At 49.1% G+C, this 18,175-nt stretch overlaps 1 protein-coding gene across 1 annotated transcript in view; it reads right to left on the reverse strand.

Moving 5' to 3' along the window:
- Positions 1–5,641: 5,641 nt before the first annotated feature.
- The window catches only part of ATP6V1C1 (ATPase H+ transporting V1 subunit C1), a 35,767-nt gene continuing 23,233 nt past the window's right edge, over positions 5,642–18,175 (reverse strand). Inside the window, exons 5-13 of the mRNA XM_004607684.2 lie at positions 17,981–18,075; positions 16,957–17,048; positions 15,837–15,935; positions 11,812–11,880; positions 11,385–11,477; positions 11,199–11,292; positions 9,362–9,459; positions 8,231–8,357; positions 5,642–6,247 (exon numbers count right to left, since the gene is read on the reverse strand). Of these exons, the coding sequence (XP_004607741.1) occupies positions 6,152–6,247; positions 8,231–8,357; positions 9,362–9,459; positions 11,199–11,292; positions 11,385–11,477; positions 11,812–11,880; positions 15,837–15,935; positions 16,957–17,048; positions 17,981–18,075 (863 nt within the window). The 3' untranslated portion in view covers positions 5,642–6,151. The remainder of the gene's footprint in view (positions 6,248–8,230; positions 8,358–9,361; positions 9,460–11,198; positions 11,293–11,384; positions 11,478–11,811; positions 11,881–15,836; positions 15,936–16,956; positions 17,049–17,980; positions 18,076–18,175) is intronic.

The raw sequence follows: 18,175 nt of genomic DNA on the forward strand, positions 1-18,175 counted from the left end.
GATAAAGAGGGCTTCCAAACGAAGAGTAGTATGGAAAGGATCAAATTTTAAGGCACAAACACCCAACCTTCCCTACCCCTCAAAGAAAATTCAAATGAATTTGTGAGAGAATAGAATGTAAGCAAAGACCTGAATTTGTAGATCTGAGATCATCTCTGTTAGAGAAATAATTCACATCTTATAAAACTCATCTATTCTGCTTATTTGATGGGGGCAGTGCTGGGTCATAGCCAGCAGCACTCAGGGGCTACAAGCCCAGGGTTGGCCACTTGGGTTGCAGGAATGGAAAGCCAGCCCTAGCCTTCACCAGGCATTCTGGGCCCTTTCAGAAGAATTTTGAAAGGTGGGCAGTGAAGTAAAAAGGTTTTCAGAAGGGGAAGGAAAGAGAAAGAGCACCCCAGTACGTATCTCAAGAAGGGAGATGCGGGTGACACGCGTGCTTGGGCACCACATGTGCTTGGCCATGTGGGCACAGCAGCACATGGGCTGGGTAGCATATGCACATTTCCTTTGTTCCAGTTGGCTTTTATAGAGTTTTCCCCAGATGCCCCATGTGGGGCTTTCTAGCTAGGTAAGAGCCCGTTGCTAGGGTGGTTGCCAAGTGGGTAGAGTTGGTGGATGGTCTTTGAAATTCCTTTGCTTGTTTAGTTTCTGCTGGAGCTTCTCTCCACGGGGTTGGGGGGTGGGGTCCAGCCTTCTTTGGATCTCTAGATGCCAGGTGAAGTCTTATCCGGCTTTTAGTCCTGGAGCTCACACCTGGGGCTGTTGGCTTTATTACTTCCAAGGAATGCCACTGCCATGGGGCCTCTCCCAGTCTTCCTGCCTACATCACTTAGCAGTGCCTGGAGCGCCCGGGTCATGCCTACAGAGCTGGGGAAGGGGGGCATTCGGTGCCAGGGCAGCAGGGGCTGCTGACCACCTTCCAGCTAGCTCCCAAGGGTCCTGAATTTGCCTCCTAAATAGGTGCGGCTGAAGAAATTAGTTACAAGTTACTTTAAAATGAAGAAGGCAAAAAGCGAAAGGGAGGAATGGACAGAGGGGAGAGTTGGGGAGGGTAGAGGGGAGAAGGAGAGGAGAGGGTGGGAGAGGAGAAGGAGAGGGGAGGAGGGGAGGGAAAAAGAGAGGGGAGGAGGGGAGGGGGAGGGGACTCAGCATTAGAAAGGCTGGTTAGCAAGGCCTTTAACTGTGTTGCTAGGAGGGATCTCTGTCCCGGGCTCTAGAACACACACACACAAACACACAGCAGCTGAACCTTCACAAGACCCCTCTCTTCCCCTCTCTTACCCAACTACCCCCCCCCCCCGCCCCCGCCACTTCTAGCACAGCCCAGGTCTGCATCCCGCCCCCCACCCCCTCTTGGGCTGGGGTACTTTGCCTCCGGGCGTAGTCGTCGAGCAGAGACTGAAGCGGGGTGGGGCTGTGGGCCACACAAAGGGGCTTTATTCCCCCAGAGGGCGGGTTTAGGGCGGGCAGCCGCCGCATTCCTCAGGCAGGGGCCGGGGTGAAGCAAAGGTGAATGGAGGCGGGGAGGGCTGGGGGTAAGACACAGGAGGGGCAGGAGGGGCGGGGTCCCTGCACGCCGCCCGAGGGGTGCCTGCAGCTGCCGAGAGGCCAGGCAGCGGGGTCAGCAGCTTTCCCTCCAGCCCAGGCGCGGTGCCCCTCCCCCACCCCCAGCCTGCAGAGTGAGTCATGTGATGCAGGGATGGAGGGCACACACACACACACACACACACACACACACACACACACATTCACCATTCACTTATACATACACAAATACAAACATACACTCACACAAATGCACAGAAATACAGACACATACACACACTCACACATACAAAAACACACATGCAGGTACACTCACAAATACACACATAAAGACACATCACTGTATCACTGTCATCCCGCTGCTCATCGATTTGTTCCAGCAGGTGCCAGTAATGTCTCCATTCGTCCCAGCCCTGAGATTTTAGCAGCCTCTCCTTACTCCTTCCCAACGGTGCCCTACTGGAGGCTCTTTCAGGGTCAGGGGAATGAGACCCATTATTGTTATTGTATTTGGCATATAGAAACTGCCCCCGACGCCATGTAATCCCACCAATGGTCAAGATTCAGAGACTATAAAACAAAGCTCCCGGTAGTGTGTGACCAACATCTTACAGTCTAGCCCACTGATATACCAAAAGCAGCACACGTGTTTGGTTTTAACATACTTCCTTGTATTCTCTGATATACATTTCCCATCCCTCTCGGAGAGCTCGGCAAGCTACCGAGAGTGTCCCGCCCGCACAGCAGAGCCTGGCAGCTCCCCGTGGTGTATTCGATATGAAAAAGATACACATACTCAGTCACAAATACACACACAAATACACACACTCACACACATTCCCCCCTCACATTTTCTGAGAACTTATACTAATAAACACTTCCAACAAAATATTCTGGATCATTCCTCTGGAGTTTTGGAGTGTTTTAAGTCGTGTGTGTGTGTGTGTGTGTGTGTGTGTGTGTGTGTGTGTGTGTGTGTGTGTGTGTGTGTGTGGTGTAGTTTGCATTTTCATTGGTATGTGAGGGTACCCGCTGCTTTTCAGAGGAACCGAGCGCCCTCTAGTGGTATAGCTGAGCTGGGGCCTTCCTGCCCAGCCTTTAGCTCCCTCTTCCCCTGACCCTACAGGCACATGCTGAGGGTAGGTTCTGGTGGGTCAGACCTTCCTGCCGTGGGCTAGGAGGGTAGGAGGGTGGTGCTGGCACGGAACCCAGGTTCCCCAGCACCCCCAGCTGCCTCCTCCTCTTTCTAAGCCAGAATTACAGCCATGTGTTCATGTAAAGCTGGGGAGAAAAGGCCACAGTAAGTTTCCATGAATTCATCTGAGTAAACTTGGATATTAGGACCCTTTTCAGGACGTTTCATCTAGAACATGGGTGGTTCTGGACTCATCTGGCCTACCGTCTTTCTAGGGGGGGAATCACTCCCCCCACATCTCCTTTGACAGTGAGAGGTGTCACTGCACTCTGGGCTGGAACACAGAAGTGCACACACCCCAGGACTGTCTCCCCATCTGCAGAAGACAGTACCCACTGCTTCTCCAGGCCTGCAGGGTGCTTCTTAGGTATTCTCAGACAGATTTGGTTATTTTGATGTCTCGAAGACAACTGAAAGGCAGCCGGAGAGAAGAAAAACAACCTCATGGCTCAGTCAGCATCTTGCATTTTATTTCCAACACTGGGGGACAAGCCCCTTTTGAAGCAAGCACGGGGCAGAGTTGACAGTGCCAGGGGACTGGGTACAGAGAGCACGTGGGTGCTGGGGCGCCTGGGTTTGGGGGCCATGCAGGATGCAGGAGGAGCAGCTTCAGCAGGAACCCCCCTGGTTACATGTGTGAGCATGGCCTACCCGGTTCACTCCCACGGGGCCCAGCGGATGCAGGGCCTGATGCACTGGGAGGTGGTGGGCAGCTGCAAGCCCTGCCAGCATTTCCAAGAAAGCAGGAAGCTTCTTGCCCCGTGCCTGGGTGCGCGTCCACAAGCTTGCAAGGTGCTTCTAGTGGCCCTCAGTCTGCAGCAGGGCCACAGGAACTGGCTCGAGAGCGCCCTCTTCTGGTGCATCCCAGCACGGCCCTGGGGGACAAAGAACTGGCCCCAACTAGCTCCAGAGAACAATAAATAGGAAGGGGATCCAATCTGATGCTTTGCCCAAAGACACGGCATAGCCTGACCCCACTTTACAGCTTCTGAGGCTTGGTCGAAGACCATTTGAGAAAGACACAAGAACTACAATGACGGGGGTGCCAAAAGCACAGATTCCCGTTTCCCCTGTCCAGAGCAAAATCACAAAAGAAAACTGACATCCCAACCTCGTCCAGAACTCCCAACAGGTAATGTGGCAGCGGGTATCCAAGTTTAGTCATACTGACCCCGGGGCCAGGCTGTTAAGGTTTGTGGGCAGAAAAGAAGGGTCTGGGCAGGGGGTGCTGCAGCAGCTTCGAGAAGCAAAATCTGAATGGGCCGAACCCACTGGGGAGAGGCGCCCAGCCCCATCCCAGAGGGCTCAGACCATCGCTATGGCTGGTGAGTGAGGGTGGGTGCGAGAGGGGCAGCGTGATGCTGGCGTTATCCAAAATTAAACTGGGCCAGAGAGATTGTAAGGTAAGGGCTTGGCTTGCATGGGGTCCCCGAAGCCCTGGCGGGAGTGATCACTGAGCACAGAGTCACAAGTAAGCCCTGAGCACTGCCAAGTGTGGCCCCCAAACCAAAAAGTCACAAATAAATAAATGCCTGTGGGTATGGCTATATGCAGTGAAGACAGAGACAGAGGCTGGCCAGGGGACACTCACAAACTTCTTGAGAAGAACTGGGGGGGTGGGGGAAGGGGATGGAGATGGGGTCTGCGGGGAAGCGGGAGCTCCTGTTTTATTCTACAAACAAAAGCCTGCATTTGTTTTTGGTTTTGTTTTGTTTTTGGGTCACACCCAGTGATGCACAGGGGTGACTCCTGGCATTACACTCAGGAATTACTCCTGGCAGTGCTCAGGGGACCATATGGGATGCTGGGAATTGAACCCAGGTTGGCAGCATGCAAGGCAAACATCCTACCCGCTGTGCTATCACTCCAGCCCCCAACTGGATTTGTTAACAAAGACTTTGAAATAAGGATTTGGGACAGCTCATCAGTGCCCTGCAAAGGAAATGCAAACCCCTCTCATTCCCCTAAGTACAAGCGAGGCAGCGCCCCGGAGGAGGCAGAGGAGTAAATCACAAAAATCTCCCTCGGGGCTGGGGAGATACAGGGGCAAGTGATGTGCACAACTCTCCCTTCCACCTCCGGCCTGTGTGAAATCCCAGTACTACACATACTCTGACCCCTGCATGGCCATGGGCCCCGGCATCTTGGTGCCAAAACCAGAAACCATCTGGTCTAGTTGGCCCAGTAGAACCAAGAGAAGCCCCCAGGCCCCTGAGCACTGCATGGGGAGCACCTCCTTTAAAAAAAATCCCTAGACTGGGGATGGAATGATAGCACAGCGGGTAGGGCGTTTGCCTTGCACGCAGCCGACCCAGGAGCGATTCCCAGCATCCCATATGGTCCTCCAGCACCGCCAGGAATAATTCCTGAGTGTAGAGCCAGGATAACCCCTGTGCATCGCTGGTTGTGACCCGAAAAGAAAAAAAAAAATCCCTAGACTAAGTCCTTCATCTCAGAGATTCTTTTAGACCAGACTCTACTCTCAGAAGATGTACCTGAACTAAATGTCAGGAGGCAAGATTTATCATTCCAGCTCTCACAGAATGTGTGTGTGTGCACAAGGACTAACCAGGGCCCCAGGCACACTAAGTAAATGCTCTAGTTCTGAGCCACACCTACAGCCCCTATATTTCGAGATCTTAAAAGCACACTTGGAGGGGAACTGAGTCATTTTGCAAGACTTTCCCGAGAATCAGCCTGACGTCCTCACATCTTTGAGGGAACCAAACGTCTAAAGTCGGAGGCCAAGGGTATCCATCTGACATGGCATGACCAGCTCCCAGTTCCCGGCTCCTGCTCCGAAAGGCATGTGGCCTGGTCCAGTCACACCCAGGTTGATACACACAGCCCTGCCTCGGTCTACGCCGCACGCCTTTCAAGGTACACACACACAACACGCCTTTGCACAGGTAACTTTATTCGCTCCTGTGGATGGCAACAGTGCTCAGAGGTTGTAATTTGAAATATTCAGCAATCACATAACCTGAATATTGTCACATTTCTTTACATCACGATTCAGGAACTATTGAAACAGTGAGCTCTACTAAGTACAGCGAACCCAGTGGCATCAACACTTACACCAGGCCCTTGTAAACAGGCTCTTTTGTGCACGATAGAAACACAGAATTAATGCAAACCACAAAATGGATGGGGAAAGACTTCTTTAAATAAACTATTCTGTTTATAAATAAACTCTGATTTTTTTTTTCCTTTTTAGGACACATTTACAGACCAATAGAAACAAGATGTGTACTCTTCTTGGAAAACAGAAAGTGTAGAGCCCTGGACGGCGGTGGGCACTCACCGAGGAAAGGGGGCGAGAAGCAAGCGGAGGGTAAGAGTTGGGGGCTGTCCTGCCGGTGACACTGACCAACACAAGGCAGCCCGGCCAGCCGGGGAGCTCGACTTTCACTTGAATTCCAGCAAGTTGCAATCAATCTTGTAGTACACATAAGGGTAGTACTCCTGCTGGCTCAGGTTTAAGCCCGGAATGTCCATAGGGGCCTATGAAAGATCAAGCGTCAGGTAAGTACTCAGGGGAATGAAGATAAGAGAAAATAAAGTACCACAACTACTTGTATTTTTTTTTTGAAAGCAGTGAGACATGGGGGGATGGTCGTGGGCCGGTGCCGGGGTGGGGGGGAGGGAGGGTGGGGAGGGGGGGATGGTTGGGCTCAAAAGTCACACCCAGTGGCAGAGCTCGCGGGACCAACAAGCATGGGCCCCAGCTCTGCATTTCCGGCCTCTGTCAATTTCACCTACAACTATTATCATTCCTACTTTGCAAGTGAGGGAACAATCCCAGGCTCTCTGGTCTTGGGAAGCAGGAAGTAGATCAAACCAGGTTCCAGGGCCAGAGAAGTGACTCCGGAGCAGAGGACCAGCCCTGCGTGGGAGGCCCTGGGCTCAGCCAGCACGTCCAAAGGATTAAATGAAGTCAGGTTCCAGATTCTCTGGCTCCAAAGCTGACATGCATTTATCCATGATCCTATCATCCCTTTTATTATGTACATATATACTAGAAAATTTTATTTTAAAACCCAGGCTCACAGTACTGAGTTTATGAGCTCTAAGACAGAGGAAACATTGAATAAGACTAAGGATTGTTTTAAACTATCACTTATTACATATGCACGCGATGAGAATTTATTGGTAGGAAATTATGAATCAAATAGTAAGACTTCATATTTTATCAACAATATTGTGAATGAACAGAAAGTTGTTGCCTACATTTCCTTTCATCACAAATACCTAATTTTTTATGAGTTCTAACTAATGTACATATGTGATACAACCATTTCAGATTAAGGAAAACAAAATCAGAAATACCTGAAAACAAAAATAAATAATGGGGCCAGAGGCTACAGTGATGGTACAGAGGTGAAGGCACTTGCCTTGAATACGGCAGATCCAGGTTTGATACCCAGCACTTGTGTAGGGTTTCCCAAGCCCTGTCAGGAGTAACCTCTGAGCACAGAGCCAGGAGTAAGCCTTATGTAGCCCCCAAACAAAAAAAAAAAAAAAAAGAAAATTAAAGGAAGCTGGAGTGATAGTACAGCAGGGAAGGCATTTGCTGCACCCACTGTGCACAAGGCTGATCTGGGTTCGATCCCCAGCATCCCACATGGTCCCCAACACCGCCAGGAGTGAGCCCTGAGTGCAGAGCCAGAGTAACCTGAGCACCGTGCCAGGTGTGGCCAAAAAAAAAAAAAAAAGAATAAAAATAAATGAAGGAAGACACAAATATTATAATAGGGGCAAAAATATTATAATAGGGATAAAACAGAGGTCGTACAGGAGCTAAGGCACTTGCCTTGTGTGCAGCAAACAAGTTTAACTCCCAGCATTGCTCAGGGTCCCCTGAGCCCCAAAAGGAGTGATGCCTGAGCACAGAGCCAAGAGCAAGTCCCCAGCACCCCTATGTGTGACCCAAAAACAAATAAACAAAAAATCCCTTTGTTTACAATACAAGGGGGCTGCAGGGCTTGCCTGGCCTCAAAGGGCCTGTCTGACCTCCAGGGTGGTACGGGATCTCCACAGCAACACACACACACACACATCCTTGAACTTGGAACAGCAGCAGCAACAAAATGCACCCATGTTACTTAGATCATCTGTTAAGGTTAGATCTGAACACCATTTCAGAAAAAGGGTTCCTTTCAAAGGCCCACCTTGGGACTCCAGTCCTTCCACCAAATAAAGTTAAACTACTAATTTTCTTCCCCTCTGCAATTTATAACTTTGCTATACAATGGCAGAGCTGATTTGTTTCTGCATTTCTGCAGCTGTAAACAGCTGATCCACATCTACAGGATAATGACCAGCTCTGGGAAATAACCAGGAGGCAAAGCCTTGCTCTGAAGCATGGGGTGACCCAGGTGAGACACCTGCCGCTGCTCCCACAGGGCAGGCGCAAGGCAGCAGCCCCCGGGACACGCACTGCCCCTTTCTCCATCTTCCTCAGAGATGGTTTCCCTGAGTCCTTACGTCAATAATAGCTGCAGCGCTGCTGTCCAGGTGCTTGTACAGTTCGTACAACACTTCTCTGAGCTTCTTCATCGTCTTCTTGTTGGGGTGAAGGAGCATCGCTTGGAAGTTCACTGGCAGGCCGTACCTGGGAAGGACGCAGACACCGTGACTCCAGAGTCTCTGCATGAAACAAGTATTCTCCGACTGTTCTCCAATCACAACGGGACGGAACAGGGCACTTTGATTTCAAGTTTCTGCATGTTCAAGTCAAGCTTTACATGTTTAAGTCATGCACCAATTTATTGAGCCCCTTCTCTGGCCCTCACTGAGCACCAGAAACCCTTTCTCTACAAGAAGCAGGGCTGAAGAGCACGAGCACAGGCCCGGGTCCTCACCCCAGCACCGTATAGTCCCCCCGCCACACAAACACTGAGTCGCAAGGAGTCCCCAAGCACCACCGTGGCCCCAGTAACCAAATAAAGAAATTAAATGAGAGTCAACTGTCAACAGGGAATAACCTTTAATCGCTCTGCAATTTTTAAGGTAATCTATGAATAAGCATCATGAGGAAAGTAACAGCACGGAAATGGAACAGTTTCATGATAACAAGCAAACATGAGATTACCTACTTCTATTTTAAAGCTAGTAGCAGGTCTGAACAGCCACATTGTAAACTGTTCTAAGAGAAGTAGCACGTCCAGAGGATTGCAAGATGACTGAGCTTTAAGTCTAACCAAACAACAGAACAGTCCTAGTAAGTCATTAATAGGCTGCAACAAGCTGTAAGACGAAGGAAGAATCTTTTGATTTCTGTTTCACTTTTGTGTGGGGCCACACCCTGCACTGCTCTGACAAGATGCCATGCGGGATGCAGCCCGCGGGGCTCTCTCGGCGGAGAGATCTTTAAACAAACAGCTCAGAGTCTATAATCCACTGCGACATCAATGACTACGGAGAGAAAATACTCAGGAGGGCCCCTGAACACCCTCCTCCTGTGTTACGGGGCAAGACTAATAATCCATACAGAGCCAGGCAGGGAACAGACCCCCTCCCCTGCCCCCTGCTGCTTGTTCCTGCAGACCAGCCCATGCCCTGAGCCGGAGGCCCCCTGTCCAGCTGTTCCCAGCCCCCCCAACTCAGCCCCTTTACCTTAACACTGACTCCACAAACACCCTGAGGGCCTTGACATGAATCCACGCGATGAACGCCTCGCTGAAGTTCACTTTCAGCCACCTCACGAGAGGCCCCTGTGAGGAAGAGGGATGGGGGAACACATGACCACACACTGGGCCTTGGAAATGAGAATCAGAAATCACATAAGGATTTTTAAAGGAGTAAGAATGCACACGTGTTGGGGCTGGAGCCATAGCACAGCGGGTAGAGCGTTTGCCTTGCACACAGCCAACCCAGGTTCAATTCCCAGCATCCCATATGGTCCCCCGAGCATCGCCAGGAGTAATTCCTGAGTGCAGAGCCAGGAGTAAGCCCTCAGCATCGCCGGGTGTGACCCAAAAAAAGCAAAAAAAAAAAAAAAAAAGAATGCACAGATGAATCAAGTCCCACTGAAAGTCACTTTTTTGTTTTGGGGCCACACCCGGCAGTGCTCATTCCTGGCTCTGTGCTGGGGGGGAGGGAGGCGCAGGGACCATATGGGATGCCAGACAGCGAGGCTGGGTGAGCCAGAGTACAAGGCAAATACCCGACCTGCTGAAACTATGGCCCAAATTGAGTGTTTCATCTACTCTCATCATTCTGGATTCCTGCATCTGCCACTATTAAGAATTGCCAGACTACTAGTGCGGCCTCCTGACCTCATATCTCTTCATTCTCAGCAATGGAAAACAAATTACCAAATGCTTTCTTTTCCGCAGGTCAACTTTAGGGGGGAGAAACTCCAAATCAATAATAGTGAATTTTTTGTTGAAATATTGAATGTAATCAAAGTAAAGTGAAAGTAAAGTGAAATTTACCAGTTACACATGCGGGGTGAGGGGCTGGGAAGGTGGGGGGAAGGGGGGAGTTATACCGTGATTCTTGGTGGTGGAATATGTGCACTGGTGAAGGGATGGGTGTTTGAGCATTGTATAACTGAGACTTAAACCTGAAAGCTTTGTAACTTTCCACATGGTGATTCAATAAAAGAATAAAATTTAAAAAAATTAAAAAAAAAGAATTGCCAGAAATATGAACTGGGCTCAAACCAGGTATTTCCCCTGCAACCTCTTACAGGCATTTAAAATATACTAAAACTGGGCCCCACAGGGAAACCGTACCTATTTTAATGGAAGCAATATTACTGTTCTTTTAATAATGCTTCTTAGGGAAGCTCCAAACTATTACAGAACATTGCCCAAACACTCCCTTTACACTCCATCTCTGGGGGAGAGAGTTCAATTTTTTTTTTTTTAATGGTCAATTTTTCTGGGTCAGAGAGACAGCTCAATGGGTTGGGTGCAGGCTTCTGCATGCCAGGCTCAATCCCCAGCCTCCACCCCCATCCCATGCTCCTGGCTAGCACCACAGGAAGTGACCTGCAAGCACAGAGCGGGGGGAATAGCCCCCAAGCACCTCGGGGAGTAGCCCAGGCCCACACACCCCAAGGTGTCAATGGCCTGGAGAGAAAATTTCAGAGAAAACTCATTCTGATTAAAACAAAAAATAACTAAACCAGGGCTAGGAAGATGGCTGCTAGGGCAGGGAGATGGTCCCCGAGCACCGCTGGGAGTGATTCCTGAGTGCAGAGCCCAGAGGAACCCCTGAGCATCTCCGGGTGTGACCCAAACAAAACACAAAAACCAAACAAAGCCAGAGCACAAGCTCTGGTGTGTGGGAGTTTGGGGTTTTACCCCCAGCACACTGGGTGCCCCCCAGCACTGCTGGGTGTCGCCCCAAAACCAAACCAAGCCTTTTCAAAGCAAAAGGAGAAGCTGTGCTTGCGGCAGGACCCAGAGGGAAACGCCCCCTCCCTCACGGCGGCCACACTTACAAACTGCTTCTTCTTGTCAGTCGAGAGTCTGGTCATTTCTTCCTTATCCGCTTTCATCTCCTCTTCATTGTACTGGAAGTCACGAACAATGAACCTAAATTGGAGGGGGAAAGGCACCGTGGTCTGTGGGCGGGGCAGCAAGGGAGGGCTGAGCTGAGGGTCCACCCCAGAAGGTCGGCCCCTTACTTGTTTTCTCTGGCTTTGTGCCGGAAGTCATCCACCGCCTTCCTGAACAGCGTCACATTACAGAGGTAGCTGTCCTGGTCCTCGGAGAGAACACTGGGGGAGACAAAGGCATGGAGAGTTTCGTGTCTGCAGCTTTCTCAGGAGCGAGGGGGCCCTTCCCTTTCCGACAGACCCCCCACCAAACTCTTGCTCTGCACTTTCTCTTGCAATGACAACAGCAGCCGGGGCTTCCACAGAGTCCCCGAACATGGGAGTGATCCCTGAATGCAGAGACAGGAGTAAGCCCGGGGCATAATGGGGTGTGCCCCCCCCAAAATAAAAAACAATAAAACGCATACTAGCACCCGGGAAAGAGAGCACTGATGGTCCCTTAGCCCAGGAGTAAACCAGCGGGAGCCCGAGACAGAGGCTGGCCCAGCGCACGTACTTGCTCGACCTGGGAACGACCATTTCCGACAGCGTTTCGTATTGCTTTATCCAGTCGTTGTGGTTTAACCTGCAAGAAGGACACTCTAAGCACAGGACAGAGAAACCAGGGGACCCAGACGCAGGTGGCTGCTGCGAGTCCATGTCCAATGCTCTGAGCAGAAGAAATGCGAGCAGAGCGGAGAACACAGCTCACTGCCGGCAAGAGCTGAGTTGCGGGAACCCAACAGCCCACGAGATTCCTCAAAGCGCTTGGAAAGGAGGTTAAACAAAATCAGAGACTCGCCGCAATGTCACAAAGGGGGGATGCCTAGACCACCCCTGACCCTGGAGAATAGGGAGGAGGACAGAGAAGGAAAGGAACCGAGGGAGCTAAGTAAGATGAGAAAGTCGAGGCCTTGGCCATACCGGTGATGGGGGCATAATTCAGTGACAGTGCCAAAACCCAAAGCACAGACTCAACAGCGACTGCACGAGACCCAAACTCCAACCACCGAGCCTCAAAAGGTGCCTGTCAAGGGCAGGAGGACACTTGGGAACCCTGAGGGTGGGAGGGTGGGATTGGTGCCAGAACATTACATGTCTCAACTCAACTATCAATAATCTTGCAAATCACAGTTCTCTAAATTTTAAAAAAAGGTTTTTTAAAATCAGGACATTATAAATTACAGTCAAACCTACAGGTAGACGAGCATCATTCTTTGTTTTAAAAAGAAACGGGGGTAGAGACGAAATCCAGAGTGGCCTCACACGAAATGGCTCCTCTGCTCCTAAAAACTATGATCCCGGAGGCCTACTAACCACTTCTGGCACCCAGCGGCTTCTTACAGAAATGTATCTAGACTGTGAACTGAGCTATGACCCCATGCCACCCGGGGAGGGGAAAGGTTTTTCTCTCTTGGCCTTTTCTTTTCACGGCAGCAGTGGTGGCGGTGGTGGCCACGTGGCGACCAACATCTTATACAGCTCACTAACCAGAGGTACGAGCTTGCAATGATGCGACTTCTGGCAGAAATTTTTCTGAACTTAGCTGTCCTGGTCCTCAGAGAGAACACTGGGGGAAATATCAGAAATCCAAAATTGCGGCCGCGCGAGCTCATATATTCTTCGTTCTCAGCATTGGAAAACAAATTATCAAATGATGCCTTTTCACAGGTTTGATTGTTGGGGGAAAATTCAAAATAGTAATAGTGAATTTTCTATTGAAATACTGAATGTATTCAACGTATAGAGAGAAGGGGGCCGAGCGATAGCACAGCGGTAGGGCATTTGCCTTGCATGTGGCCGACCTGGGTTCAATCCCCGGCATCCCATATGGTTCCCCGAGCACCGTCGGGAGTGGTTCCTGAGTGCAGAGCTAGGAATAACCCCTGAGCAATGCTGGGTGTGACCCCCCCAAAAAAAACAAAGTATAGAGAGAATAAAGTGAACATCATCAGCCACACAGGTGGGGGGGTTGGGTGGGATGAGAGGTATACTGGGGTTCTTGGTAGTGGAACATGTGCACTGGTGAAGGGATGGGGGTTTGATTATTGTATGACTGAGACTTAAACCTGAAAGCTTTATAACTTTTTACATGGTGATTCAATAAAAAAATAAAAATTAAAAAAAAAAAAAAAGAAAGGGGGGTATGATGTCACCAGCAGGTCAACCTGCACCTGCAGGGCGGGTGCATCAGCAGCCTGATGGTGCCTTCAGACATCCAGATATCCCAAAATTGCTACTGTGCCTTTTGCCGGACCCAAACAACTTCGGCCAAGTTTACCAAGAAATTAAATGGACAAAAGTTAGGTATGTGGGAGACATATCCACAAACCACCTCCAGCTCAGCTACATAAGCTCATTTATTGGCCTTATTTCAGAGACCCATAAATCTCAAAAGAGAGATCAATAGACGCAGTTAGGGCCTGTAGTGTGAAGGTAGGCAGGAACCCATGACTGAGGTCTCCAGGCCTGCTTGGATCAGGACTGGGCATCCTCCCCCTAGGTCCCCAGTTTTCCAGTAGCTTGGCAGTCAAGCCCACAAACTGCCCCTGGTGCCATGTAATCTCATTAACGGCCAAGAACCAGGGATTGTAAACTAAAACTCCCAGAAGAGAGTGCCACAGAATATCCTGACCCCACGCCAGGCTGCCTTCACCGGGACACCTCGAAGGGGGGCGGATTGAGTCTCCCTCCCCGCCACAAACAGAACCCTGGCAGACAAAAACCTCCAGAACCCAACTGCCGCCATACTCAAGGCCACTCTCCACATGTTCGGACAAGCCTTACCCAAGATGAGATGAACCTCACCAGAGAATGGACCAGCAGAAAAACCCAGATATGCAGGAACCCATGACTGAGATCTCCAAGCCCACTTGGATGAAAACTGGCCTCCTCCCCCTAATTCCCCAGTTTTCCAGAAGCTTGGTAGTCACACCCACAAACTACCGCTGGTGGCATGTAATCTCATCAATGGCCAAGACCCAGAACTAAACTAAAGCTCGCAGAAGAGAAAGAAACAGAATTTCCTGGACATTATATTCTATCAGGACTGGAGTGATAGCACAATGGGTAGGGCGTTTGCCTTGCATGTGGCAGACCTGGGTTCAATTCCTCCGTCCCTCTAGGAGAGCCTGGCAAGCTACCGAGAGTATCCCGCCCGCACGGCAGAGCCTGGCGCATTTGATATGTCAGAAACAGTAACAAGTCTCACAATGGAGACGTTACTGGTGCCTGCTCGAGCAAATCAATAAATAACGGGATGACAGTGCTACAGTGCTATATTCTATCCATAAACAATACAAAACAAATTGCCTAGCATTGCCTTTTTGGCAGGTTTGAGTGGTGGTGGGACCGGTGTCAAAATATCGAATGTAACCAAAGTAAGAGAGAGTGTGGGGGAAATTGTCTGCCACACAGGCAGGGGAAGGGTTGGAACGGGTGTTGGAGGGGGGAATACTGGGCATTTTGGTGGTGGAAAATGTGCACTGGCAAAGAAATGGGTGTTTGATGATTGTATGACCGAAGCTCAAACATGAAAGCCTTATAACTGTATCTCATGGTGTAATAAATTTTAAAAAAGAAAAAAAATTAAAATTACAAAAATTTTAAATTAAAAAGAAAGAAATCCCGGTATCACTGTCGTCCTATTGCTCACCGATTTGCTTGAGTGGCCACCAGTAACGTCTCCATCGTGAGACTTGTGGCTACTGTTTTTGGCATATTGAATATGCCATGGGTAGCTTGCCAGGCTCTCCAAGAGGGACGGAGGAATCGAACCCGGGTTGGCTGTGTGCAAGGAAAAGGCCCTACCTGCTGTGTTATAGCTCCAGCTCACTGTCAGGCATAGCTCAAAAATATTTTTTTTCTTTTTGGGTCACACCCAGCGATGCACTCAGAAATTACTCCTGATAGTGCTCGGGGGACCATATGAGATGTCAGGGATCAAACCCGATTGGCCATTTGCAAGGCAAGTAACCTATCTTCTGTACTGCTCTGGCTCTGCTTAAAAATTTTAAGGATTCCAGGAGCTAAAGAGCCCCTGAGACCAGACACAGACTGCGGGTGGGTGCTAGCAGTGTAAAGTCACTCTTGTTTCTCTGTTGGCTGCCGGGCAGGTAGGACAGCCAGGGACAGCCCAGGCCTGGGGGGCCTGAGGAGACCAAGGGCGCATGTGAGGCTGTGTGAATACGGGCACCCTCTTGCCAATACTAGGAAATTGTTTTTTTGAAAAAAAAAAAAAATCTACAAACTGTATTTTAAGAAAATTTAGCACTACTTAGTTGGATTTTATCTTTCTTTTTTAAGTAAGACAGCCCGGCTAAACTGCTAAGTGTGATATGGCATCTCAGCTGACAATGTTACCAGGTTATAATTAAATTCAACTGTTGTCCAACAGATAAATACGCATGTCAGTTTATGGAATGAAGGATGCGGAGCTCTCTACCTGGCCTTTACGGAAAACCTCAAATTCGAAGATCAGAAACTAACATCTGTCTTGCACTTAACAAGCAAAAAAACCTCTAAAAGAAGACAACGACTTACTTGGGAACTACAACCAGTAACGTGATAAGATACTCAGAATCCAGCACAAAGTCATCCTTCTTCACGATTTCGGCTAGACTTCTAGTGAGCAAACTTCCCCTGAGGAAGAAGAAAAATATACTGTATCATTTAATAGTCTCCATAAAAATCATGTGTTTCCACAACACAAACAAATGGCAATTCACTGTATCCACACAGCCCACATCTCGAGAAATTAGTCTCGGCTAGTATTTTAGCTTTATAAGGCATCAGAATATTCTGTCCCACCTCTGCGACCAAAGGCAGGTCAGCAGAGAGAGATCCACAGGGGCCTCCAAGTCCCTACAATTACAGTAACTCGGCTCTTCTCCCAATTACACAAACTGTATCTTAATGAGAAACCTGGTATCCACTGAAGCCTGTGTCCTCCGAGTGATGAAATTGTGTCATCTAAGCATACCCCTTGGGTTTCCTCCCTCTTCATGGGGTATCATTTACTGCCAGGCAATTTGGTGGGTTACCCTAATCATCAGTTCTTCCACAGCGGTCTCCATGTGGCCTTCGAAGACCCGTCTTTCCAGAATGAAATGAATCTCTATTGCCCTGTTTGTCCCACCCAGAGTGCCTGAACGACTCTTCCTCTGGGGCACGATCCCACAACCTCAACAGTAAAAATAGCGTTAAAAACAACACCTATAGATAGTAGTCTTGCCATAGGGGCAACTGAAACGTGTGTCCCCTTTTTTGGAAAACCTCATGGGAAAAAAAAATCTAAACTTGGGAAAAAAGACTCTTATAAAAAGCTCAGAAGTCCCTCAAGTAGCTGTTAGTTGATAGGCAATTAAACTATGATTTAATTTTACACTTAATTTTAGACAATTCTTCGATGAAGTGTCCCATAAAGGGACAAAGCAGCTCTGATTTGCAGGTACCACTCACAAATATTATTTACCAAACAGGAAAAATAGCCGCCCTGGCAACTGTTTCGACTAGCCTGACAAGAAAACTTTTATCTACTAAGTGAAAAATCACCCATTTAAGAACCAGAATAAACTATCATGGACTAAGCCCCAATCTGTCATTCAGGGTATGCAGAAGCACCCCCCTCAGTTCTGAATATCCAGAGACTGAATATGCTTACGCATTCTTTCGTTCCAAATTCTGAAGGTTCCCTTTCAGGTTATTATAGGCGGACGCTCGGGACTTCAGGTCATTGTCAATTTGAGTTACTCCCTTAAGAAAAAGAGAGAAAAGAGGCAAAGTTCTTTTCAATGTGTCTCTAAGCCAGGTAAAGCAGCTTTTAACACACACTGAGGCCAGGGGTGTGCCAGGGGCCGGACGGGGAACCCCACAGAAAAGTCTGAGAACTGAAACCCGCTCAAGTCATGCTGCACCTTCAAAATGCCGCCCAACGCTGCCGGCCCTTGCGTATCTGCCTCATCCTAGTCTCCTAGTTTCCTGTGAGGCGCTGACAGTTTCTCTCAAGCTTAAACACCCGAGGACAGGATGTGGGCCCCCGTGGGTTCAGAGAAGGGGTGTCCTGCCCAACAAGAACACAAGCCTAATTTTTTTTTCTTGGGAAGAGGATCAATATTGAAAGCCAGAAGCAGCCAGAAAACGAGCCGGTTGAATGTTTAAAGCAGTTCTGAGACACAGCAGGTGGCCGTCATCATCTGGCTGCAGGACTCCCACCCAGCCCAGATTCCAGGTTCCTGCTGAAAAGTGCCTGGGTAACCGCGGAAACCTACAGTCTGTCCTAGCTCAGACAAACGCGTCTGTGACTACTTCAGTCCACCGCATACATGAGAAAACCACACTGTGTGGACTGTTGTGCTTCTCTGGTCTTCCGACTCATCAAGGGTCCCTACTGCCCACACCAGCCGCCTGGACAGCAGGTGCTGTTCCAACACTGATGAATTCAAAGTCCGTGAGGAGCTTACTGTACTTAAGGCGTACTGTCAAAACCTAAAAACTTTTTATTTATATATTTAAGAAAAAAAAAACACACCAGAAATCGATGTACTCTACTTTTGTCATTGGGGTCAGAGAGTGCTGGGCTCTGGGCCTGCTCTGGGCTGTCCCCAGGAGTGGCCCCTGCGTGCTGACGACCAAATATGTCATTCTGGTGCTCCTCTAGACCCCGGGTCATTTTTTAAAAATCTTACCTTGGCAATTATTTCAGAAATATTTTTCAGAGATTGCTTGATTGGATATTTAGCCATGTCCCACTGGAACCTTGTAATATACGTAACCAGGTCAACTGAAATAAGCAGATGAATGAATTAGTAAAGAGAAGCAACAGACTTTTACTGTTTTTACTGTTTACTACATTATTAACAATGATATTAGCACTGAAAAAA

Source organism: Sorex araneus, chromosome 2, assembly GCF_027595985.1.
Source record: "Sorex araneus isolate mSorAra2 chromosome 2, mSorAra2.pri, whole genome shotgun sequence".
In the NCBI taxonomy this organism is placed as follows: Eukaryota; Metazoa; Chordata; class Mammalia; order Eulipotyphla; family Soricidae; genus Sorex; species Sorex araneus.